Source organism: Meriones unguiculatus, chromosome 1 (genome assembly GCF_030254825.1).
Source record: "Meriones unguiculatus strain TT.TT164.6M chromosome 1, Bangor_MerUng_6.1, whole genome shotgun sequence".
Taxonomy (NCBI): Eukaryota; Metazoa; Chordata; class Mammalia; order Rodentia; family Muridae; genus Meriones; species Meriones unguiculatus.
Window position 1 is genome coordinate 44,698,376 of NC_083349.1, and position 27,355 is coordinate 44,725,730.

Below are 27,355 nucleotides of genomic sequence, written 5' to 3' on the forward strand. Positions count from 1 at the left end.
CCCAAGAGGCAGAGTGAATGAACCTGTGTGCAAGATTGGCAGGACTGCCCATTTTACAGATTAGAAAAACACTGGGGAGAAAGTGAGGTGGACCCATCCCCCAGTGTGTGTGTCCAGTAAACTCAGCTTTGCACTTCAGGGACACCATGTAAGCAAGCTTGGGACACATGCGTTCTCTGTCTTCTCTTCCTAAGCCAACATCAGACGGGTAGAACACCAGCATATCTGCTGAGACCAGGATGATGGGAGAGGCCCCTTTCAAGGTGACAAAGTAGAAGGCGGTAGAACAGGATACTGTCGGCTCAACTAAGCTGTTCCACTGGCCGGCATGCTCTCATGTTAGGTATCTTGTCATGTAAAAACAGTGAACTTGTACCCAGCTGTTGCTACTAACACACCATCAATAAAATCTGGAAGCTCATACCCCCTACAAATGCTTATGTGAAACAGCTGGGTCTTCAGGAAAGACCAATCTCTGACCAAAACACTCAAACCATGCAAGAGGAAGTGGGCAGTCAAGTCAGGGTAGCCACAGTCATCTGCGTGGTTATCAGAAATCCACAGGATAGGGGCAGAGTAGACTACAGTATTTGTCACATAAGCATGAAGATCCAATTGTAGATCCCGGGTACCCAAAAGAAATAGAGGTGTCGCTGTACCAGCTGCCATCTGAAACCACACTGCCGTGGGGCACGGAAGCAGCTGGATCCCTAGAGATTATCAGCCGGCAGGCTTGCCTACCCAACCGAGGAGCGCTGGGTTTTGTGAGACTCCCAGTCCAAAAAGATAGCGTGAAGCATGATCAGAGAAGAAACTGACACTGTCCCCTGGCTTCTATGCACATATATACCCACAAACACACCCACAGAAACACACACATAGCCCACACAGACACAGGCATGCGTGCGTACACACTCACACGCGCGAGGGAGAGACACAAAGGAACAGTACACATGGCCTGCAGTCTGTGTCCAGTGTATGCAAGGGAGAGGCAGAAGCTGAGGTCTGTGCAAGGCAAGGTGTGCCCTTCTCTTGAGCAGGAATCCCCTGGCGGTTGTGTGCTCATTTTACATTTTATTAAGAGAGCACTTAAAAGGGCTTCAGCCTGTTGTAGCACCAACGTTGAGTGTGTTTCCACTTGTTCTTTTCGGATCCATCCTTCCTCTCTTCAGAAAGATTGTGAACACACACAGCGCCACGGTAATTCTCCCTCAATCTCCCAGTGGCATCTGAGAGAGTCAAACTCCCTCCCGGTCACTTGAGTGTTCTAGTGTGACCTAGTTCTGCCCTGGGAGGAGCTTAAATTTCCTGCCCACACTGAGCCACCCTATCACACATCTCTGTATGACGTTTGTAAAACGTCAGGGTGACGGCACTGAGTGTGTCACCCTTTCTGAGCCCACCTTGTTCTCCCACATCCTCTCCTCTACCCTGAACTTAACCTGTGCAGCCCGCAGGATGCCAGCCAGCTCCCGGAGGCTTTCTTCCCTGCATTCTCTGCCCTGACATCTATGCTCTGTCCTTGTGCCCTTTGCTTCTCCTCAGGAGGGAACGGAGCTCCCCCAGACCTGCCCTGTGAACTATTCAGCTTCAAAGTCCTTTTCAGGAGGTATGGTCTCTATAAACCCTTTGGTAACATCTTCGTCACAATGTGTCAGGGTCCTTTTTCCCCTTTCAACCACTGCAGTATGGCAGCCATTAAATGGCATTCTTGTTGCCTGGAACTGAGAGGGGGACCAACAAACACCCGTTGAAGTGAACCTGGCTTCTTCTTGGTGCTCCCAGAAGCAGGAAGACTGTGAAAATTCTCTTCTAGGAATTCCCATGGCATCTGAACAAGCAGTGGTGAATGAGGCATTTAAAAAGAAAGGATCCATCAGTACCATAACAAAATGCACAAATATCAACTCTTGGGCAACTAATCCAGGCACAATTCTGAAGCTTGCCTGGGCAAGAGAATTACCGTAGCACGAGAAAAGAGCAAGCTTACATCATTGGAAAGAGTGGCCTTATGTTGACATCTGAAAGAAAAGCTCAAATGTCCTGAGAGGTTGCCTGAGAGATATCGTCCAAACAGAGACTGGAGAAGTCTACCAACGTTTAAACATCAGGAAGAAAGGACACCTTATCCTCTTGGGCAATCTGACTGGATGGAGTGGATGGAGAATCAGTAAAACTGAGGTGAGGAAAGGATGCTGGTGTTAATTCTTTACAAAGGTGTACACCTTTTCCCTCTAATAAAAATACAAGTTCAGCACACATTGGTAATAGGTTCAGTTCCAACTGGTGGATGATTGACAAAGCCCAGAGGACCTCCTTTTCTTCTTCTTCAGTGCAACCAAGGCCCCTCTGAATTCTGACCTTCTAAGTTTTGTGTAAGACAATCACATCTCAGGAGAGTCCCTGCATCTCCCTGAGACAACTTGGGCTGATGATGCTCCGTAAGGCCATGAACATCACTCCATCTTCAAAGGAGGAGCTGAGGCTCACTGCGGCCACTGGGTTACAAACTCTGGCACAGCTTGTGGCGTAGAAGATGGTGTTTTAGTAAAAGAGGACGAAGCTCCGCTGTCACTGGGATGCCCTGTACCTCTGTCCAGTGAATATGAACAACAAAAGCAGACAGCTGCAGGTCCTAAGTGCACCTGGTAAGAAGGCGCACTCGCCCCTAGAAAAACAGCATATACATTTTTGCCCTTATCTAAGGACTGGCTGGTGAGAAATGCTTGCACTCAGAAAGTTTTAGGATTTTTTTTTTAAAGCTCTTCTTGGGAACCTGCTTAGAGAAGGATTAGGCCGCACCCGTGTCCCTAGCCCTTCACTGGTGACTAAAGCATGGACACTTTCTTTGCGATCTCATCACAGTAGCTACACTTGGCCATCTTCCTGGAACAGCTCACGAATTCTCATTTTCCCTAACTGTATCTTGACCCTAATTTATGTCTGATATCCTCTGTTTCTCACTGGATATACAAGCTTTTAATAATTAAAGAAGTGGAAGTTAAAAAAAAGTGACATTTTCAAGCTGAAATATATTCATTATTTATCTTTCCAAAGAAGAAATGTAGAGAAAGAGCATTTTGCCAAAGTAACATGGAGGATGCTCTCTGGATCCTCTTGGTGTATTATGTATTTGCTGAATGAGAAAGTGCCAATTACTCATCCAGTAAGAAACTCATTAAATGCCTACTTTGTGCCAAGTATTATGCTTGCCCTGGGGCCACAAACACGATCCTTGTTCTCAGAGCCGAGTAAAGAAAAGGGAAGGAGAAAGAAGAGACTGCAACGAGGCAAGCCCACACCTGCTGCTTTTCTTATCCGCTTCTTGTAACAAGTGATAAGAGAAACGAGATGACACTGTCCCCATTGGCAACTGCGATCCCAGGCACAAAAGCTGGCCCATGGACATGTAGTTCAGAGACTACAGGATTCCCATACAAACTGGCCTCCTTCATCACCCTCTTGAAAAGTTTTGTTAGAAAATAAGAAGGGACGCGGCAAAGGGTAGCCCGATTAAAAACAAACTATCAGTGTTTCAGCTAAATTCCTTGCCGGGTAGTTTTTCTGCACATAGGCTAAGGTTTAAGGTTTTTTTAAGGTTTAACGGTTTTTTCAAAACCGTTTTCATAGCTGTAATCAAAGCAGGGTATACTGCCTTCCACAGGATCTACAACACTACGACACTGCAGACCTACCCGAACTTCCACCGAGCCCGTGCTGCCAATGCCCCTCCTAGAGGGGTTCATTTAGCTTTTCAGAACATGGCCTTGGGTTTCCCTTCCTCAGACAAGCTGCCTGACTGTCCAGGAAGAGAACTCCTTCTTCCGTTCTTATATACCTCACCTTGTGCACCTCTGACAGGCACTTACAAAATCATTTCCTGGTATAACAGAAGTGCAGGAAGGTGCTCGCAAGTAGAAGGTAGAAACTGCCACTGGACTGAAGAGTCTAAGTTTTGTTGGGAAACAGTGTTAACAGTGTGGAGGGGTGGGAGGGGGAGTTGGAAGTAGCTCTGTGACCCTGGCTTGTCAGTGTCCACCCTTGCTATAGACAGTCACTAACATCTTCTTAACTAGTCTCCTCCCTGCTGCTCAGGACTCTGCTTTGAGGCTCTTGACCAAGTTTAGCACCACAATACTACGGAGTGTACTAGCTAGGGGCCTTATTCACACTCAGAGTAAACACTGGCTCAGGACGCCACCCATTAATTCCAAGTGATAACCCGTATCAATATATGGTATTGGTGAAGATGAAGACGAAAGACTCATTTTTAGAATCATCTGGGGTCTCCTTACAAAGAATGCTGACAACGGGAAGTAAAAGGATTTGGCAGTTGGCGTCTCTATGGCTTGGCATTTCAGTTGTCTGTGGAAGTCCACTAGGGTATATGCTTGAACTGGAGAAATGAGGTTGAATAAAGAAAAGAAATCACAGTACATTCAGTCCTCCGAGCATGGTCCTTGTTGAACACACACTGGCACAGAATGTAAGCCACTGTGATTTCTCATTTCCTTATGTTCCTTTCTTCGCATATGAATATGTATAGTCATTACTATACATGAAGAAATGTGTTGAGTTCCCTAAGAGATATGGTGATGGGTCAGACAATTCTGGCCTCAGAAGCAAGTTTATATATTAATGAAGAGGGTATGTTTTATTCAGAGCATCTACAAGATGGAGAGATTGGAAGTTCTACCAAAGAAATGCAGATGAGATGCTGCTCAAAGTTCAGGACCAGGGGCGATGACAGTGCTAAGGAGCTGGGGAAGGTTTTGACCTGGCTTACGGGGAGAAGACAGCACCCCTGGGTCTTCTTTTCTCACAGTCTCCTGCTCATTCAGGAGCCTGCCCTTGAGGTGTCCCAGGAACATACACAAGTGTCTTGGGCTGACAACTATGGGTGTCATAAGCCAGGTCATCTGAGAAAAATACTATAAAATTCCACGCCTAATAAGTGTGCTGTTTGGGGGAAACCTTCTAAAAGCTGGTGCAGGATGTAAAACAGAACATCTGAGACCCGTAACCAGTCCCCAGGACATCTGATTAAAGGCAACAGCAAAACACTGCCTTTCAAACCGCCAAGGCCTGCCAGCAACTGCTTACCATGGACGTGGATACCATTTGACTGAAAAGGAGAGTCTGTTTCTGGCTGGTAGGACTTGAGGAGGGAGCCTGGTGGCTGCTGGGTGTGGGGAGGCTGTGCTCTCTGTAGCAGTGATGGAGGGGCTGGAACCCTTCCCGGGCTGATGTGGTGAGGAGACGGAGTCGGAGGTGCAAACCTGGGAAAACAAATACAAAAGGCAGCATGACCAACTCTTCAAAGCCTGCTAAGTCCCTGTTCTGGCCCTATGCAAGTATGACAATATACTCTTTCCAAAACCCTTCATAACCTTTCTCTCTCCCTTCCAACCACCGAGTTCTTCTCTGAGACACAGAGGGACGGAAAGTTGCCAAGAAAGAAAACCTTAGTCACAGTTTGGGTTTGTCAAGCTTCTTAAACTGCATTCCAAATCCTCAGGGTTTTGTGAAATTCAAAGCATATCTCTTGCCAGGCCCTTTTCCTGCTAATTTTAAAATCCGTTCGCATTTTAGGGGAAATTTGATTCGTATGTTTCTGAGTCATTTACACTTAGCTCATAAACATTTTGTTTTGTAAGGCCTATCTGAGGTCCAAGAAGTGTTACGGGTCCTTATTATGACCCTCTCCTAACGGCAGTCTCCTAAACAATACATTCTCTCTTGCCAGGAGTAAAATGACTTAAACCTCAAAGGTCAAATGAGCCTTGAACACCAGAGCCTGAGAGGTCAGCTTGGGTTCTGTGCTGGGCAAAGAACATTCCTGATGGCGTGGAGAGAATGCAACGTACAGCATTCTTTGCAAGAACGTGTTACAATCACAAAACTGGTGGCGTCTTGGGTTCTGTTGACTCCAATGACTTGCACACAAGAGGCATGTGCTCTACCGCTGAGTTCTATCCCCAGCCCCAGAACACTGGTTTCTGAAAGGAGTTATACTGATATTGAAACAAGGAGAAATCACTGAGGAAATGGACAAATGTATATTTATCTTCTCATTGTGAGGGAGGACTGGAAGGGGCCGAGTCACAAGATGCAGAATGATCTCTACTGTCCAATGGTGAGGGAAGGTAGAACCGTGAGAACAGCCTTGCAGTTGGGAACGTCCATAGAGAAACTAACAGGATGCTTAATTTGCTGGTTCAGCAGGGGACAGTGATACATACGATAGACAAAGAGAGGGTCTTTCAATGCCATGAGAATAAGCAGCAAAATAATTTGGGATAAAAATGAAGTATTTAGCCTCTCCGAAGTTCAGCAACCTGAAAACATTTAGTTGGTGCCTGTTTATACTGGGCAGAAAAAATAAAGCTTTATTTTGAACTAACAAGTGCAGATTGTCACATCTGCGACATCACTTATTTTATAGGGAACAAATGACTCCACAGGGCAGGGCAAGTTTACGAAGTAAGTCAAAAGTTTCTGAAGCAGCATATCTAATAAGGGGAGCTTCTACATTTGTGTTAAAGGAGTAGCTATGGGACAAAATGCCACATTCACTTTGCATCTCACTTTGGGAAGTGTAGTGGATTATCTAAGAAGGCTTCAGAGGAACCGAGAGAAAGACTCAAAGCAAAGAGGTCAGAGCATCTCCACAAACCAGATGTGAAAGGATGCCTGTGAGCTGGTCACTTAGGTTTCTTCTCCACGGAAAGAGTGCAGCAGCTGCGTGTCCTGTGCTGGTAAATGGGAGCTTCTCCAAGCAATCCTCTTAATTGGGATTACCCTGAAAAGCTATGCTGAGTGGCCCTGAGAGAAAACACAGCAACCAAATCCTGGCACTGCCCTGAGAACATCCAGTAAAACCCATAAGCCAGGATTCCCCATATGGAGGCTATTTTCTGGGGAACATGTCCTTATTGTGTCTCCAAAGCAGCTCTGAGCTTGTAGGAGAGGAATGAGCAATTATGGAATCACAGACTTTGGGGAGAGATGGAGTTTACACTGGCACCCAGTCCCAGAAGCCCCCGATCTCACGGTCTTCCAGGATGGAGGGAGAAGGTATCTGAACAGCAAGGTTACCCTGTGTCATTATCATGTAATTACACTGATATTTCAACTTTGGAAGACAAAGTAATTAAGGCCCTTTGGCTCTCTTGTTTTACTTCGAGAATAAAATACACAATAAGCTAGAAGGTCTTCTGCTCTTTCTTTCTGGTACTTCTGCTTATCTCCTTTTAGTCTATGACCAAACGAGCAAGGCAATGAGGGGACAGCCAAGTTGGGACCATCTGGGGACCCTTGAACAATCTGAGGACCCTGAACAACATGACGCATCGGACTCACGTGAGCTGTACTAGTGAAGAGTAGAAATGGTGAACAAAGAATACAAAGAGTCCAGTGTTCTCAGGGGTAAAATCCAGTGCTCTTACCATCTTCAGTGCTGTGATCAAAGGTTCAATTATGAGCACTACGTAGGAAATGAAGATTACACAAATACAACAGTGTGATTTACTAGAATATTTTCTCATCTATCACCTAGATTAAATTACTTTAGGTATAGGTTCTATATGTGTATGCATTTACATAATCATGTGCCATTACAAATTATTGTTATTTATTCATACAAGTTCCTGTCCATATTTTCTTGGTTGTTACACATTATTCAATACAGTGATAAGAATAAATAAAGAGGAAAGTGTGTTAGGCACATACGAAGTTTTAGCATTATTTCACGACCTGGGAGAGTAAACTATGATGACTTCCACTTAACCTACACCTGTTCTTTGTTGATTCAGGTATTCTGTGTGTTCCCTCATATACATGATATTACACAGCACAGACGTAATAGAATGTGAAGACAAAGATTTAACTTCACATAAAATATTAATAAAACTTAAATACAAATTCTTCTAAGTGAAATAAGTCTTCACAAAGTAGTCTTTGACTTAAAAGGAGTCACTACAAAAGTTCTAACTTTTGCATGTGCAGAGAAATTACTTATGATAAGATATCATTCTTGTCAGATAACTTCCAGAAATAAGGAAACAAGAATCTACAGCTTAAAATTGCAGCACAAGACCCCCAAGGGAGGAGCAGTCCTGCTAGGCCACAGAGGAGGACTTTGCAGCCAGTCCTGAAGATACCTGATAAAACAGGGTCAGATGAAAGGGGAGGAGGTCCTCCCCTATCAGTGGACTTGAAAAGGGGCAGGGAGGAGATGAGGGAGGGAGGGTGGGATTGGGGAGGGAATGAGGGTGCGGGATACAGCTGGGATACAGAATTAACAAAATATAACTAATAAGAAAAATAAAATAAAAAAATAAAAAAGAAATCTCTTTATACACAGGAATGAGTTTAAAGCACAGATTGAATGTATACAAATTTACCGGAATCAATTAAAAACATTTTATTTTCATCCATGAATTTTTAGAATCAGTTTTATTTCTGCCAAAAACACCACACAGTATTTTAACTGAAAGTCATGGCCTCTCTGTCACTTTTCATGTACTCAGGTGCTTGCTAACCAGCTCTAGGTACAGCAGAACAGCTAATTAAGAGCAGAGGTTATGGCAGGAGTGTGGAAAGTGAAGATAGAATCCTACAGTTAGAGGCGAGGGCCCCAGACACATCTGAAAACAACAGACACCAGGAAAGACAGATGCTACAAAGTCCACTCAAGAACCCACGGAAGCCAAGAAATCAGGTAGTTTTAGAACACCTCATACAAGAGAAACCAACAGAAGATGAGAAAGGATGCTGGAGCTTGTGATTTGCCTCACCACCCTTTCTGCTGCCACTGTAGAGAAGGGTGGAGCGGGGGGGGGGGGGTATCCTGCCTTCTAAGTGTCTGTAGCTATTTGCCAACCTGAGCCTCAACTATATCAAAATGATATATTCTGAGTATTTTGATCAGAAAAGGCTACAGGAGATATTTGATGACGATAATTGAGAAGAAGAAGAAAAAAGAGGAAGAATAAGGATAAGAATAAGAATTATTTATGTGGTGATAATGATGTAGAAAATGTTTCTTGAATCAAAAATTCAATGCCAACAACAGGAGATAGTTATTTGTATTTTTTCTTCTGTGGAGTATTTCGTCCCTTAAATCAGCTCTCAGCAGTATCACTCTATTCTGAGTTACACTGTATCCAGGAGATATAAGAAAGATCTTCCCCATGCCAGCTGAGGATCTGCAATAGTCATTTCAGAGATCTCCTTCTACTCGAGCCGCTAGTATGTGCTTAGGCCTTTCATAGGACCTCAAAAAAAAGAGATGAGTGATGTATAAATAGGCACATACAGACTGTGGGGGGGAGGGGGGAATCCCTGCTTACCAGAAACAGAACACACAAAAGCAAACCAAGCTGAGTCAACCATTTCCACTCACTTAGTGGAGAGTTGGTATGACCTTATAATGAGCAATGGTTTGCCAAGAAAAGGAGGCAAGGAGGAGGGTTTGAAGCCTCATACACAATCCTCTTGCGAAAGGGGGACTTAAAGGGTTCCTGTAACTACGCATTTATGCACGCCTCAGAAAAGAGCTGATGGCTTATAGCCGGGCCCCCTCCTCTCAGTGGCCCCTTCTCCTGCTGCCCCTGTCTTCTTTCACTAACATCAGACTCCCTACATGGCAGTAGACAGACCAGCATAAAGATGGAGTACCTAACCCTAGTCTATCACAAGACAGTAGGTCCCAGATGCGATGAGCACAGTTAAAAGTTCACAGGCAGAAACCTGGGATGGGATGCACAAACAGGTGGATGCAGAAAGACAGACGGATCAGAAGTCAGAGAACACAGGCTTGGACTCGGGTACTCTCCCTCACTAGACAAGCAAATCTGAATAAATCCTCCAACTCTCCCAGCTTCCATAGCAAGTGTAAAACAAGGACAACCTAATTTCCCTCAGAACGGCAAAGCAGGAGAGAATTCTGATTTTTGTTTTCATTCAGAAGATAGAAACTACGAAATAGTCGAGTGTACAGCTATTGTAAGCACAGAGGGCAGAGCTACCGAAGAAACATTTCTTTGTATTTCTGGGAATTAATGAAAGTAAGTAAGCAAGCGTAGACAAAGTAAAAAACAAAACAAAACAAAACAAAACAAAAAAAACCGTACTGTGTTAGCAAGTGAGAGAAAACCCAGTGCAGATATCGACCGGCGGATCACTGTGCAGAACTTTACATTTGGAAACCAGGGCTATCAATGGACTTGAGACTAGGAATGTCTGACAACTCTCAGGCGGTCAGTGCATGCTCCATCCACGTAGGGCAGTGGTTCTCAACCTGTGGCTGTAATCCATGTGGGGTTGTCTAAGACCGTTGGAAAATACGGATATTTACAGCCTGACTCATAACTATAGAATTAGTTATGACGTAGGAATGAAATAATTTTATGGTTGGGCCCCATCACCACAACATGAAGAGCTATATTAAAGGGTCCCAGTATTAGGAAGGTTGAGGACGACTGTTATAAGGCATCCTTGGCACGTGGTTTGATTGACCCAGTACCTAAGAACTAACTGCCCAATTATTATGGTCCCGGTGATATGTTAGAAGACTTATGGAAGGCTCAGAATGGAAAAACAAAACAAAAACAAACAAACAAACAAAAAAAAACAGAGGAAACTTTTCTGTCTTGATAATTCCAATAGGGAAACTAACATTGACTCATCTGGTTCATCTTCCAGTTAGAGGAGCACTGAGGCTTGGGAGTCTGCAAGGGGCTAATCTTGGTAATGACTTAAAATCTCAGAACCATCACGGAACATTTCAGGTGGAGGGGATCTGGAGTGCTGCTTTTGGATGAGAATAAAGGAGGTGAAGAATGGTGAAGGCATTTCTGTGCCATGGCAAACTTACTTCTCTACACACCCTTTTCTTTCTTATAGTAAGTCATGACACATTTCTCTCCAAGCCAATGGTAGGTTCAGAAAAAAAAATAGGAAATGACTCATGAGTGCATATGAAAAACTAATCTTTATCATTATAAAGTGGAAAGTGTATCAGTAATCCACTGCCTTAAAAAAAGAATCTGACAATGAAAGCACTGTTCCTTGGTTTTAGTGAACTTGCTCAATCTGAATGAGTTCCTCACGCATAAGCTGTTGAGGCACTCTAGACAATCCTTTTGGTTAAGGCTGCTTTCCTTGTCTATAAGCTTAGAACATTCTGACATCAGCTCTAAGATGTTTTTGAAAACACAATTTACTGATGATTGCATTGCAAGTCGCACGCATGGCCCATGTCCCTTACTTTCCTTAGCCTGTTCTGTGAACACAATGGCTCCTGTCAGTGATGCGGGGCTGTGTCATAGCACTGCTCTGGGGTTTTGCAGTGTGGAAAGAAGAGACTTGTACGCTTTCATAAACAGCTGCATTACGTGTTGGTTGGTGTGTGTTCTGGACAGTTTTCCCTGAACCTCTTTGTCTTACGCTTGGGCTGTCGACCTACCAAAGAAGGGAGAAAGCATGTGAATTGCCAGTTTCATTGTAACCCCCAAAAATATTGATTTGCAGCCCGGGAGCAGAACTAATGGCTACAAACTGGCCTATGATGGATCTGTACAGGGACTTTAAAAAAAAATTCTTCAAGGAATGGTAGGGTATCATCTGTGGGGTTTTAAAATTCATCTGTGAAAACTAATCAATGAAAAATGGCTTGCCGTTGGTCCACTGCAGGGGGGTGGTGGGGGGTAGAAAGAAATCCTTTTCAAAACCTAAAAAGAAAAGCACAGTTTTAAGGATTTCACATCTGATTTAACATCTAAAAAAAAACCAGCCCAATGATAATACTGCACTTTGTATAGCCAGACAGCTCTCCATTTTAGTAGACTTTAGTGGTCTTTATAACGATTTATGAATCACTTCATGAATTCCTGGCTGATTCATCTGGGTGACTATAGTATCTACTTAGACTTCCCTTCTGTCTCACAAAAGAGACACTTGGACTCGGTTCAATCCAGATCTGTCCCCAAATGAATCACAGCACGTTACTGGGGGAACTGCAGATTGAATTCGGCTTCTGGGACAATTGGGGGCAGCTTTCAGTAATGAAGAACCAGCTGCTGAGAGGTGTGGCAATTGCAAAACCGTCCATCTGGGCAGGACCAATGCTGGCCAAGAGCTGTGTGTCCATCCAAGGGGCTGGTCTTCAGAGAAAGAGCCAAATCAGTACCCTGGAAAAGAGGTACGCTTCTGTCTCCTTATAAACAGCTGGGTCAATCATTCGGGCAAACAGTTCATCAAAACAGAGGAGCTCAAGACTTAAAAATGATCCCCAAGCCTCTAGGGGACATGATGTGAGGACTGTGGGTGAAACGACCATACGGCTTTGAAATGGGATTCAATCAGATGTTCTAATGAGTGAGCATTTATGGAAATGGAATAGACAAAGTGAGCTACAGGAGAGTTATTTCATTTGGTTACGGGGAACAAGCTGTAAAGTCAAGAAAATAATCAATGCCAAAGGCTAAGAGTTATACAGAAAAATGTATTTTTTTTTCTGGGAAACCTTGAAGTAGTGCCAAGGGTGTTGCTGTTTTCTTTGGTGGAAAAGAGAATGGAGAAGTCGAAAAGATCTATGGTACACAAGAGCGGTGAGCTCTCCAGAAACAAGAGCTGAGATTTCTGAAATAGCTGAACTCCAGGATTGGCTGTGACTCGGTCATTTTCCTGTTTCAGAATCTGATGTGAATGCGAGGAAAAGAAAGCTCTGATTCTGCCAAGTTTTCCTTCAAAAGAGTACTAACCAAGGGGAAATTTTGTCCGGGGTAGTCTTGGACATTTGATTTAAAAAAAAAATGTTCTGATAAGAGCATTTCTGCAATTATGTCACTCTCTTTAGGTTGTTGTGAGTGGGTTCAACCAAGTGGGTTAACTCATGTCCTCCAACAAAATAAGTGTCTCTCTCTTGTCCAGCATGGCAGCCATGACCAATGTGCTTTCTGTGAGAGAGCAACACCAGATGAGACTGTAATGGGGGGAAAAAGTTATTTTTTTCTAAACATGAGAAAGGGAGGCAAGTGTATCCTACACAGTCTATCCTAAACCTTTCCTTGTGGTGTCTAAACGTAAACAGTTTCTTTAAAGTCTATGTATCTTTGAGGATCAAATTTAAATGTGACCTCTGCCATATATAGTCAGATACTTTTGCAAGCCAGTGCCAAATGAGACTACAACAGCCAGGATTTTCTGTGAATTTTAAGAAACAGGGCTGGAGAGATGGCTCACAACCATAAATATAAGAAACTATCTGAGAGGCATTTGTTTAGTAACTGACATGTGCTGTTTGGATGTGGGTTCTTTCCGTCTTTGAAATATCATGTAACTATGAAGGAATATTCTCTACCTTCTGAAAGACTCGGGAACTGACTAGAGAAGTAAATTGGAGAAATCAGTGTTTTCAAATGCCACACCCGATCAGAAAAGGAATCATGGTTCTTCTGGGTAGAAATTGAGCAAGACTGGTCATTTACTGTCAATTTCCATGTGGAGCACCCTCACTCAGCAAGGACCATGACAAAGTACAAACACTCAGCAAGTGCTGGTCATTGTCACAAAAGAACTATGTGGTGCAACATTTCATTGCTTCCAGAGACTCACCTCCCTACCTGGTGTCAATTCTGGACCCAGGTAGACGAGCCACTTGCTCAACTGAGAAACATTTCTTTGGGTATCACATTCGGTTTTGTTTCTAGAGGAAACATCTATTCCAAAAGAGAATGTGTATCTAAGACACATTGTCCCTGACCACTTGCTCTGAGGTTGACTAAAATGTGGGCTTTTCCTCCTTTCCTGCAACTACACAACAAAGCAATGGGAGATATTTCTCAGGAAAACAAAACCAAAAAACCAACAAACACAAAAACCTCATCCATAAAAAACACTGCTTCTTAATGTCTGTTCACCTTGACAGTCTCTTCCCTGACCAACAGACAAACAACCTCTTGACTGCAAAAAAAAAGATGGGAGTCACTGAGCAGTCGGTGCCCTTACTCAGAAAGAAAAATGACCTTGTGAATCTGGATCACACTGCTAAAACCCGAGGTGGATGCTATCTTCAGAATGGCCTGTTTCACGCCAGAGAGGAGGAACTTAGACGGCTGTGAGATCATGTAACTCAGGCTGGAAGACTGCTGGGCTCTGGCCCTAAAGATTCGGGCTCTGAATAATTTGTTAGAGAAGAGATCACACTGACAGGTTTGAATAATACCACAGCCTAGCAACAGTACCATACTTCTGATGTGTTAAAGCAGGGGTGGCAGAAAAGGAATTCTATTTTACTTCAAGCCATCTTTTTTGCAGTCATGACTCACTTTCCTGACAGAAAATCCAAGGGGACTAAGCAAACATCATTTTGGGCTTAACAGGAGGTGGATTTGTTTGAAATGTGGAAACAAAATAAAGATGGCTGACTTGGCTTTTAGAGTTCAAGTGACTTCCTTAGCACTTAAAAAAAAAAAAAACCCAGTAACTTTTATGGACATTTTAACAGTTGATTTGATGTAAGGTTAAGCTAAAATGATAAAACAGTTGTGGTTTAAAATTTAAAAAAAAAATGGAAAATAACATGATATGACAAAGTACCAGAATGAAGCTGTTTGCTTGGTGAGTCCACACGGGAGTCTCACAGCAAGGCCCCCAGTGGGGGAACAAATTGACTCAGAGAAGGTGGTAGGACAGTCAGTAGGCATGTGCTCAGGTTATTGTTAACGTGTCCAGAAATAGTAAAGGCATTCTCACAGTGGGGTTCCTTTCTGTACTCACAGTCCCTGCTCTCAGAGAGACCTAGTATAATGGAGTGGATATAAATCCAGAATAAAATCAGGTAATGTGCTGCTGAAAGCAAACAGCACAGTCAAGCAACAAAGTGAAGCCGGATGGGGAAAGGTTTCTCCCGGGCAACATGCAGGCTCATACTGTGATCCCAGCACACAGGGGACAGAGGCAAAAGGTTCACTGTGAGTCTGAGGCCTGACCAAGTTCTAGACCAGCCAGGGCTATAGGAGACTCCATCTCAGGCAAACAAACAAAGCCTTGCACATAAGCTCTCCAAAGAAAGAAATGTCTCCTTAAACCAGCACTGTTTGAGCAGACACTGCAAAGAAAGGCTTGCATCAGCATGAATATTTAATGTCTCAGGATCAGCAGATGCAACGGCCTGGAGATGCCAGTCCTTCCTAGGAACAGCGTGAAGGCCACCAAGGCTTTAGCCTATTAAACATGGGGGAACAATGAAAGGTGAACTTGGCCAGAGTCACATCACAAAGGACCATCACATCTTGGTATGATGGGGGAGGCTGTTGGGAGGAACAAATGATTTATTTACATTTTAAAAGGCAGGTCTTGGGCACAGAGAAAAGGTGGATGAGGTGGGGGTGGAGGACTGCTTGGACAGGCAAAATCAGTCACAGAGAGAACAATGAGGAAGCTGCTACACTTGAGATGGCTGCTCAGGTGGGGCCAAAATGGCGCGGAAGAACAGTGCTGATTAAGCTTGAAATCGACTGACAGAGCCAGGAATTAATTAGATGTGAAAGGGCAAGAGAAAAGATCTGAGCGGAGTCCTAGGCTTTTCAGGTCTTTAATGGTAAGTTACAGATAGAGACAGAGTTAACTCTTGATTACATTATCAAGAGATATACTAAAGCCGGAGAGTCTGATAGACATTTAAATTAGAGGTAGGTCAGGGAAGATTGCAAAGCCAGTCTAGCAATGGGCTTTGCTTAATCCATCTATTCAACTTTTTATGACATTCAGTAATTCTCAAAGTCTCTGTGTGTGTATATACATGCACACATATTTGCATATTGGAAGGGGAGGAAGACTGCAAACTCTTCCTCTCTTAATCTCAAATGTCCAAGGATGTCATCTTTCTAGAAAGCAACAGACATCCTCAGGAGATGCTAAGTGAGAACATCTTGACTTCTAATATAGCTCCCTGACACTGCCATCTTCATCATCCTGTGGTAGAGCCTGCTGCTGTGGTGCTCACTTCATGTCACATGATCATGAGAATCAAGATTGATGGACTTTAGTTATTGTCTGTGTTTATTTGTTGCCCTCTGGGTTAGGAATGGCTCTGTGCACATGACAAAGTCTTTGCCATACAAGTCAGCGGTCACTCGGTGATGCTCCCCAAGTAAACTGCGGCTATGTGACGATGCACGCAGTCCCTCGGAGCACTCTTAGCACAAGTCAACACTCCTCTAATGTAACAGACAAGCAAGGCCAATGAGTGCCTTCGGTTTCCGGACCTTTGTTATGCTCTCTAAAATACAGAGATAATTTTCAATCTTTTTTGACACTCAGGGACTCTTCAATGACCTGAAAAGCTCTATCTATGTAGTGTACACACTCAGAATGGCACAGAACAAAATAATCCTTTCAAGTTGTATTAGAAAGTAAAATACCATCAGCCCCACAGTGTTAAGTCTAAAAGTTACAAAAGACAGCCTCTGTCTGAGGCCCAAATGGAACACTTTCCTGTCATTTCTTCTGGAAAACATTCTGAATTCTCTGTGGGTGAACGTCAGGCACATTTAGAATGAACGCTATAGTCACCGTGGTTTCCCACTGGCCAAACAATAAATTCTTTTTCTCAAGAGAAGCTCAAACTCCTTAATGTGGCTAATGCAGGGTTACTCTTGGCTACACTCATGCTGGCTCTCTTCCCTATTGACATTTGCACACACCCTTCTTGCCTACAGACCCCTGGCTTTCAGGGGAGACACTGTTTTCTCCCCTACTTTGAGAGATGTTCTTGCTCTGCACCTCTAAAGCCACTGATCGCCCTTGCTTTACTCTCCTGAGTCACTGTGGCCTATTGGCTTGGCTGTCCTCCATTAGACTGGGTGCTCAGGGAAGGCAGTGCTCCAGTTCATCATGTCTCCTGCGGTGTCTTCAATGTCCACCATCTCTCATGCTTCATAAACTGCCCAGTGAAGGACGCAATGAACCAAAGTGCCGCAAGGACTAGAATAGACCCCGATACACTTTACTCTCTTGTTACGTTTTTATGATTACTGAAAATACACCAGGGGATTAAGAAGAGGGGGAAGATTGTGTCTAGGGCTATGCAGAAGCTGTGTAAATGAAGACACCGAGTTACCCATTTGCTCAGGAAAGCAACAGGCCTAGTCGTGACGTATTCTGATGCTACATATGCAAATAGGAGATACTGGTACCATCTAGTGTTGATGGCCGTAAGAAAGCACCATGCCTCTTAGTGTGTGTGGCTAAATGCAGTAGACTAGCACCTAGGTGCTGCATCAAAGCGTGTAGTAAGTGTAAGATGGCAGAATCATTGAAAAAAATCAATACCACTGTCCTGAGCGGGGGCGGAAAAATCAAAGAGAATACTGTGGGAACCTTCCATTACGCCAGTGTGTAGGCAATGACTTCCTATTTCCTCAACATTCCCCTCAATGCACTTCATCCCTTGTAGAAGCTGCCTCCGCATCTGCCAATGTATACCTCAGAGCAAAGTGCTCTGAAGCTTATGAGGAAAGCAGGCTTTTTGCCCTCGCAAATGATAACTCTGCTCTGGCTGGTACATCTCTGAAACAGATCCTAAGAATCAAGGAGTTCCACAAGGGAATGTGCCTCTGACCCATGAGGGGAAGAGGTTTTCTGGGTTGAGAACTGAGCTGAGCATGGCAATACTTGGAAATAATACTTGGAAAGGCTGAGCTAAGGCATAGCTACAGGCAAAATGAGCGAGGAGTAGTGATGGGCTGGCTTGCTCAGAATGGAGAGCTTTACCAATTGTAAAAAACAGTAAGGAAAAAAATGCTGACTCTGACCTTTAGCATCTAGAAAAGATGGTAGCAAGTTTCCAGTGATGAGACAGAATGTGGCCCCCAGAAGCATTAGCTCTGGATGGTGAGAAACACACAAGCCCTCTCTTCCTAGCACTCAGTAGGGACTCGAGAAACTGACAGTCTATATTTGGTAAAGGTGATTTGACTATTTTTTTTCCCAAAACAATGATGCCTAACCTTTTTGGGGTCTAATTCCTGTGCCAGACTATACACTCTGTAGAGAGAGCCAGTCCTTTCTATGCTTTGGAAGTGGGGTTCAGAAGAGCCTTACATTGTGGGGTGCACACAGCTCCCATCCCTGTCACTACAGTGTGCACCATGCTTGTGGCCTTCAGAAGAGAGAGAGCCAGCTGACATTCTCTGCTGACACAGTAAAACACGGCTTCCCATAAGAAGTTCAAATCAACATCAGAGGATGGGTTGTGTCACTGCTCAAATCCCTGAAATTATGTGTCATTCAGTCAGTATTTAAAAATAAAAATAGACTCTCGTCAACTTGAGAAAACTTACATTTATTTTATGATGGTCAAGATCAAAGAACTTGATGTTAGATGGGCAGCTGTGGTGAGCCTTTTCTGACTTCTGACAGTGACTCAGCCCATTTTATTAATGAGCTAAAGCTAAGTAAATGATGAATCAATGCCTGCAGAACAGGAAAAGATGCCAGTGTCCCACTAAAATGGCAAAGTGTGATCAATCTGTTTCCTTTAAGAGAACTGCTGGAGTTTTTACTGGGGGATTTCCCAGGCAAACAGGGCAAAGATGCATAAACCCAGAGCGGAAGGTAAACCCATTTCCTCTCCATGTTTTCATCCTTGTCCCTAGCGCAAACATAGTGAATAATTCAGGGTTTCTTCATGTCATCCTCTTCTCTAGCCTGACTGGAAGAGATAACCCACATCTCATATTTGCGTAGTCAGTCAGATGCAGGGTCAGGGTACACACCCTGTGTCCAGGGCAAGCAGCAACATAAACACACAAAAAAATGCAAATGTCTACTTCATTCATTCATTCATTCATTCACATAAGCTATTACATGATCATCATGCCCCCTTTCCTCCTTTCTCCCTCCATGGCTGCTTACATTATTGATTACAATGACCACTGAGCATTCTCTAGAGTCCAACCCTAATCCCTCAGTCACAGCAGCTGTTTGTCTACAAAGCCACGTGCGAGTTTGTCATGGTGAATCCCATTTTCAGTCCACTTGAAAACTGTACAAATGTTAAAAGGGACAGGCTCCCCTCAGCTTTTGGGAATGCATCAGGTAACTGGAAGGACAGGCTTCCTGTCTCTGGCGACTATGAATGTAATGGTTGGTAACCGCTGACATGGTTTTGCTGACCGCCTCCTTCAAAGGGAGGCTACGTTTTACCATGCACACTGGACTGTTAAAATAATTCTTACCTTCTGATTCACATTTCTAATTATCGCCTACATCCTGTGGCGCTTTTACTTCCTCATAAAAGTCAAGCTCTCAAGTCCAGCTCTCTGTCTCTCTCTGCCTGCTCCCCCGCCCCATCTCTGGCTGTCCTGGACTTGTTCTGTAGACAAGGCTGGTACTTCTCTTCTTTGAATTTCTCAAATTTTGTTACAGGCACGGTTTTCTGGGGACAACCTGGTCACTGGTCTGGCTCCTTTTCTCTATTCTTCAGCAATTCTGACTCCTAATAAAGCTCTTGAGTGAACTCTCCTTACTTCTCTGTCTTACTTCCAAGGCACCACAGCGTTCATAAGGAACCCGGAAATGGCTTAACTGTATCCTCCCAGCTCTCACCCAAACTGCAAACGCCTCCGTTATGCAGAGTTCTTCCTCTATGATGTCAATCTCATTTCACGTTTCTGGTAACAACGGTTATTTGCTTCCAGAAAGGTAAGGGCGACTCCTCAGTTTAAAAGCGCACGGCTCCACAGAAGCCAGCCCGCCATCACCCATCCAGCATGCTGCTAGCCCGAGTGGCCAAGGCCTGTGCACTTACCATGTGCTCTCTCCTCCTCCCTGTCTTGTAGGTGCCCTTACTGTCTGGGGTGCTGCTCCCCTTTGCCAGTGTGGAGAAAACCTCCTTTTCTCTCGATGCTTGTCCCACCATGCCTTTTGCTTGCTGAGCAATTGTTAGGGTTTGTGGTTCACAGAAACCGATGTATTTGGGGAGCAGAGGTATGAGAACCCAACCCCAGCCCCAAACCTCTAAAGCCATAGGAGAATTCAGAAGTAAAAATATCATGGACCACACAGTTATGTAGGTGTTTTTTTTTTTTTTTCTCTCCACAGAAATTCCTTATGAGGGTGAAACCAACAAAAAGTATGGAGTGACCAGTCGCTTTCTCATCAGTCAAATAACATTATCTGTCACTTTTTAATTTTCCTCCAAGGTGCTGCAGTTGGGACTTGAACACTTGCCCATGGCCTGTATGTCGAGGCATTGCCCTGGTACCACCCTATAGGGCCCCTGGGAGGAAAAAACGGAGCCCTGAGGAAGTGGGGTCCAATGGAAGGAGGTTAGGTTGTTGGCAACATGGCTTTGAAGGGGCAAATGAGAACACTGTCCTTTCCTCTCTCTTTGCTTCCTTGCCACCACAAGGTGAAGAGGGCCCCTCCGCCCTCCTCTGCCCTCTACTCCCATCCTGATGAACCCAAGGCAGGGCCCAGTAACCATGGACTGACAGCTTGGAAACCATGAGCCAAGTCAAACTTGTATGTTTACCTTTTTTTTTTGATTCCAGTCAATTTTGTCAATAATGGAAGGTTGCCTAGTAACACAAGCTTGTGCTGGTATCTGTGTGACTATGGTAGCAACCATATCCAGAAAGCTCCTCATCTAGTTGGAAACTGAGTCCCAAAATGAGGAGAAGAAAAATGGCAAATATGGGCGGTTGTGATACATTTTCCAGCTCCTGACACGGGAGTTGTCAACTGCCAGGATCATTTCACTTGTTACATATTTAAAAAAGAGATGTAACAGATAATGAGATGTTTGGTCCCCATGCTTTGTGTATGTTACTTTTAGAATGTCACCCCTGGGTAACTCAACCCACCAACAGATTATTAATAAAATCCAGCAACTGTCAGAGCTCTTTTCTGCAGAGGGAGGTTTGGCGTCGACACCTATTATGAGGGAGAGACAGATGGCCTTACCTCTCGGTGCCTGCATCCACAGCTGTGAGGGGAGGTAACTGGGAGGAGGGGTTGTGCGGGCTCCCCTGTACATTATGTCCCGGAGAAGGGTGACTGACAGGATGTGGGGGTGGCACGGCCCCAGCAGCTGCTCCACTTCGGGTTGAATGATTGCTGGCGAAAATGGGAGCTGAAACCAAGAGAGAAGCAGCATGAGACGGTGCCCTCGAGGAGGCCCACACTTGAAACACCAAGGCTGACAGCAAGCATATTTCAGGGGCTTGTTTGTTTTTCTCTGAGTGCCTTTTAGGAAACAGTTCTCCCCTTCCTGGATACACACAGCTTTTGTTTCTCTGGTGGAACAGTCCCCTGGCTCTTCAAGAGCTCCGCCTGAGCTGGCTCCCAGCTCACCTTTGCCCTAGAAGTGCAACCTTGTGCTATTTGCTCCTATGCAAAGGGTCCTGTGTCTGTGCTTTTCAGTCAGGGAAGACAGTTGTATAATGGCATGTCCAGTCAGCCAACTGCAAGGGGCACAACACAGGCCTGCTACCTCACCAGACATCAGTCCCAACACAGGTCCCTATAGCCTCTTAACTAAGAACCTAGCAGACGCTAGGCTTTTCCGTGATGGTGTGATGAACACCCTCACTTTCATTCCAAAGAAGGCCTTATTCAAGGCAATAGAATAGGCAAAGGTGGTCCTCACACACAGCTCGGGTCTGTCCCCATCACTGCCAATCACATACTGACGCTGAGTCAGAGCCTCATTCCTGCAGCAGCCTCACCTTTGAGAACTGCATTTGACTGCAAACTTGACTATGCGCCCAATTACATCAGCTAACTGGTACGATGTCACCTGATGATCAGGCTTGTCACTCTCCAAGTCTATATGAGAGGAAGGACCTTGGTATAGGGGACCTACTTGGCAGACACCTCAGTGGGCTTTAATCAGCTGCCATCACTACCCACTCTCCTCCACTTCCTTCTTTGCACACATCTCTGATCTGTGCCCGTTTTTGCTTCTTTTGAACTTTACTAATATTGAAGAACAAATGGGTTTTTTAATTAAGGAAATCAAGTTCAGGATTATGAAAAGTTGTATTATAAAAAAGATTTGAGGGTTTAAAAGTTCAGGAAGTTATATTTTTAGACCAATATCACTTTCATCCAACCTCACCAGGGTAGAACTAAGACCCCAGATGACCCAGCCCCCAAAAGACTAATCCAATGGTATAAGAGTTCAAGGACTTTCAGGAGCATTTGAAGAGGCAGAAGTACCATCTCCCCACTCAAAAAGCTACTGACATGGTGTGATCTGATCTGAAGGGTTTATTTCTGGTAAATCAACATCCTGTCAGATTCACTCCTATCCTCAGAAACCTTCACCCTTCCACAGTCCTCTAAGCCCTGAGTGGTGGTGAGGCCAGGGAGTGCTTACCAGTTCAAAAAGTCAACCCCGAGCTTCTCCCGTGTGTGTCAGCCTTCACAAAAGTTGCACATCTGCAAACTTGCTGGAGTCACCTTATGAATCACTGCTCTCATTTGAGCCCTGCTGGCTCAGGGAGCCACAGTTCTGCTCGTATTCCAGATAATAATGTGACCCAAGGGAGAAGGCTGCTTGAATTGACTGTAGCAACAGTTTCAATATTGGTGTTTGTCAGCATGGAGCTTGGGTTTTATATAGTGTTCTAAAGGCTAATGGAATAATAGGTCACGGAGACAGCATGAAAGCACAGCTACCTTAAAAAAGAATAGAAACAATAGCTCTCATTCGTTTTGTAATTGTTGCTGAATGCACCCATCACTTATTTACCCCTAGAGGTATTTTATTTTTGTTTCTATGTGTTTATGTTTATCACAAGGAAAGCTCTGTTCTTGCTGTTTAAAACACAATGGCAATATGGAAACTTGATTGTACATCCTAAGCTTTACTATGTGGCTCAGCAGAAAATACGGTGTTTGCCATAGGTCTTTGCTATAGTTGGATTTCACATTAGCTACAATTAACTAAGCTAGACAACTGGGCATCATTTATGGCCTGTCACTGAAAGGGAGAAGTTGCTGAGGGACTCTCCTTTCTCCCAGTCAAGTCACAATCAACCACTTATCATTCAGTCATCCATCCATCATCTATCTATCCATCCATCCAACATTATTTTAAATGCTGAGTCTGATACGTACATATATATATGTATACATATATATACACATATATATGTATACATATATGTATATACATGTATATGTATATATATATGATATTCTACCACTTCTGTAGAAGATGGAGAAATACCTGCATGCATTGTTTCTATAAAAACACCAAGATTTACTAATGTAAACCTCTTAACAGCCTTCCAACACTTTAACACACTAATTTGCAGCTCTACCTAAACGAGGTAATCCCGAATGTATTACAACAGTTTATACTCTGGTACTTTTGCTATGCCCTCTCCCTTGACATACTTATTTTAGCATTTTCACCTTCCTCTCCCTCTCCCCCCCTGCTGGAGACTGAACCCATGACATGTATTAAAGCTACCACAGAGCTACAGCCATGGCCTCTTTTCATACTTCTGTAAGAAGCTGATCATGCTACAAATTTATGGAGTGGGTACCATAAGGCAGACACAAAACTTGGTCCTGGAGTAAACTATAAAACAAGGTATGTTTAGTATCTACTATCACCAGTTGCATCGATTCATGTTTGCCTTTGAATGAAAAAAATAAAAATAAAAAATAGACCATTTAAATGCCAATAAAATTTGACTTGGGGCTCTATTACAGAGGTAGCAATTTTATTCAACAATTTTTACTTCCTTCTCATCAAACGTTGCCTGAGGAAAAGTGTTAATTCTCTCACATTTGCACACAGACACATGCCCTAGAGGCGCAACCTCAGGGCATCCAGGAGTCCTGGAGCAGAAATCCAGGGGTATGTGGTGCAGCCCAAGAAAGCCCTTTGCAAGCTTTAGGAAGGTGCGCTACAATGGAGGTGGCGGAGGAGAGGTGGGGGTGGGGTAAGCTATCTGAAGGAACTGGAGTGGAGGTGAAGGCCAAGTCTTCCAAGTGCTTTGGGGTCAAACCCATATTCCCATATGGCCTTATTCTTTATAGCTACAGCTGATTCCTGACATTGAAACAGGGACCCCAGGAGAAAAAGAAACGGAGAGCTTCAGGCTTCAAGTGAAGTCTGAATTTGAAGGTATTTGAGCAGTTTCTTATACAGGACATAATCAATCACTTTTCTGCAAAGGAAATCCAATTGCTTGCTTCTCTGTTGTAAAAAATGTGAGGGGAATTATAGAGATTTTAAGAGCATTATAGAGAGATTATGATTTAGTTGAAAGAAACTTATTAATCAATGTCTATACAGAAGAGTCTGCCAGCAGAGTCCAGAGTCTAATTGCTAGTTATAGATATTACCTGAGGCCAAAATAATGAAATTAAACTGAGGATAAATCATAAAGACAGAAGCATGGCTTTCTAATATGCATACAAAGGACCACAGCCTGGAGTCAGTTAGCTATGGCTGTAGTAGGACTATCCTTGGCCTCTACCAAAGAAACTGCCACGATGAGCCAGAAAAATGTCTTTGCCATTTACAGTGATGCCCAGGAACATCTAACCTTATCAATCCATGCATCCAGGATAGACTTTTAAGTAGTGCAGTGTCCAAGTATTATTTCTGTATTCACTTGAACACAATTTCCCCATACATTCCTTGCACAAGGCAGGTGCTAGTCTTTATTAATGTTTTAAGTTTGAATACCTGCTGGCTTTTTACAGACCAGCCTGCTTCAGCATATGCTTACTGACAAACGCACAGGCGACGCCAAGGGATTTCCAAACTTAGGAAGAAAATCTCCATGCTAGAATGGAACTGCAAGGTTATTCACAAAAGGGAAAAAAAATTATTTCCATACTTGAGCAAAATGATTTCCACAGCTCAACCAATGGAGTGTACAATGTGGTCGATTGATCAAAGTGTAAAGAAGAGAATGGATCCCTCCAGAATACAGCACAATATTAACTAAACTGTTGTGACCAAATCAACTGGACACAGACTGCCCCTGGGGGCGGCTTTCATTGTCCGCGTCACCTGGGGGTCAGCGCTGTCTCCAAAGCTCGGAGGGGGTTTTTCTGTGAACTTCCAGTCAGGGCTGATGATTGGCAGCTGGAACAACTGATTAGGCACAGCAAAGGAACACACCAGAAGCCCTTATTGCTTCTGTGATTAAGAGGTGGTGAAGTCCCCAAGGAAATAAAGCCTGGTCAAGCAACGAGTGTATGAACACTGCCTGCTGCCCAGAACAGAAGCCCTTTCCCCTACTGCTGTCAACTCTTTTTCTCATGGGGCCTGGCTTATGGCAGACCTCGACCCTGTCTCCAGCAGTCATAGGTAAAGGTGACTCTGATCTATGTGACTCTCAGCTGCCATCTCACAGGCCGTTGGGGCTGGGGAAGTCAAGGCTGCCACCTTACACTATTTCAGTTAATAAAGTCAAGCAGCTTCTTTATGTTCAAGTAATAACTATTAATCTGCTATTTCTCGTGGCCAGAACACCTCTCGGGATACCTCACCTATGATGTATTCACCGCACAAACAAAGGATGCATGCAGTACTACAGGGACCCCAAACAAAAGACTCCTTGCCTTGGGCCATGCCCCGAGTCTGTGTAGGCTACCACCCACATTACTTGGTGACTGTTTCCATCACTCACAGGCTGGGCACAAAGACTTTCCTGTCAGTGTGAGACCTAAGAAAGCAGCTAGCACAGATAGGCCTGATAAAGTAAGCCCGCCATCTTAGCTAATAGGGAGAATGAAGCAATAGATCTCAAGTTCATGGCCTGCCTGGGAAATTGAGTGAGACTGTTCCAAATAAAAGCCAAAAGAAGAACTCATGGAGATAGCCCGTGGTGGGCAAGTCCTTGCGTGTGCAAGTGCAAAACCAGGTTCAACCTGCAGAACGCCGAAGAATAGCTGGTATGTTATTCTGTTAAAAGCTGATGTGAAGCTACACCTCTGTTCGTTGATAATCTGATCACAGAAAAGAGTTATGGCAGTAAGAAATACTGACTCACCAGGTCTTGGGCTGAGGCGTGTTGAGATTCTAAATTTTTTTTGTGACTCTCAAAGTGGTCCAGGTATACCCATGAAGTAGCACGGGCTAGACTAGTTCTCAGCTCTGTTCTCTCTGCTTCTGTCTCCATATTGGAGAACTCACTGCTATGATTGATTGAATGCTTGTCAGGTGCCCAAGAACTTATAAACATTTGCTGTTCATTGATTAGACTTGAGCCCTAATCTGGTTCCTTGTTAGGCGGAATGGCTATGGTCCCTTGGTGAGTAAATAGTGAAGGTAAAGTTCAAACCAGGAAATAAGATTTCAGGTCACATGCCCCTAACCACCACCCCACATTGCCTGTCAAGTGCCAGGTGGAGTCCAAAACAAGGTGCAACCCTAGCTAGCACTGTATTTGCAAAGAGCCTCACAGCTACCTGTGAGAACGTCAAAATTGCACTCTTCGTTTCTAACCATTCTCAGCCCTGATGAAGGCAATTTTCCAGTTCTGAAATTTAATTCAGACAAGAAATTAACTGAATTGTTCATTTTGGAAGACAAACAAGTGGTAAGAAACGTGCGTTCCCCCCGCCCCCAAACACACACATATAGATTTCAGATCCACTTCAGAGGCGTACTGATACACAGGTAAGGAAGGACGTGAGGCCTGTGGGGTGATTTGTGAGCAATCAGCCATGTACACCCTTTACAATGGCAAGCAGGCTGTCCCGGGCCATCGATAATGTTCCAAGAGGAGACTTCCTGTGTATGTGGAGACCACGGAGTCTCCCTGCAAGCCTGAGCTTGGGGACATTTGTGGACATTACTGAAAAGCACCAGTAATGCTCTGCCTTGTCCTCACCAGAAAGGAAATCAACCAAACAACCTTACCCAGTCTGGGGCCTCTCAGTTGTAATGAAAGTCAGAGCCATGTTGGGCTCCCAAGAGATGACATTAATTGCTTGTGTGGCTAGCACAAGGGAACAAGTCCAGGCTGACCATTCATCTCCTGGGCAGAATTTCAAGGGTCAAGGCACAGGGGAGCAAACTAATCGATGAGACCAAGGTAAATTGGCTGTCAAGTAGACATTAACAAGAATTAAAGGGTCCATATGAAAGGTGAGCTTAATCTTATCTCTCTGTCTTGCTCCCAAGAGGAGGAATTTAGACCTGGGAGGAGTTCAGTAAGCCATTTAACTGCAAGGGAAATTTTGGCTCCTTTGGCCTCCTCAGAAAACAAGCACTCAGGACAGACATGGTTTAGGAACTGGAGAAAACACCCACAATGGGAGGCTCATGGATGTGGGCTTGGAAGTTTAGCACTAGTGACTGCCA

The 27,355-nt window shown here is 44.1% G+C and overlaps 1 protein-coding gene across 2 annotated transcripts in view; it reads right to left on the reverse strand.

The window, feature by feature from the left end:
* Glis3 (GLIS family zinc finger 3) overlaps window positions 1-27,355 on the reverse strand; it is a 422,140-nt gene that overhangs the window by 20,718 nt on the left and 374,067 nt on the right. For both annotated transcript variants that reach the window (XM_021634256.2, XM_060388073.1), the window contains 2 exons: window positions 20,977-21,145; window positions 5,104-5,279 (listed from right to left, as the gene is read on the reverse strand). In XM_021634256.2, coding sequence (XP_021489931.1) covers window positions 5,104-5,279; window positions 20,977-21,145 — 345 coding nt within the window. The remainder of the gene's footprint in view (window positions 1-5,103; window positions 5,280-20,976; window positions 21,146-27,355) is intronic.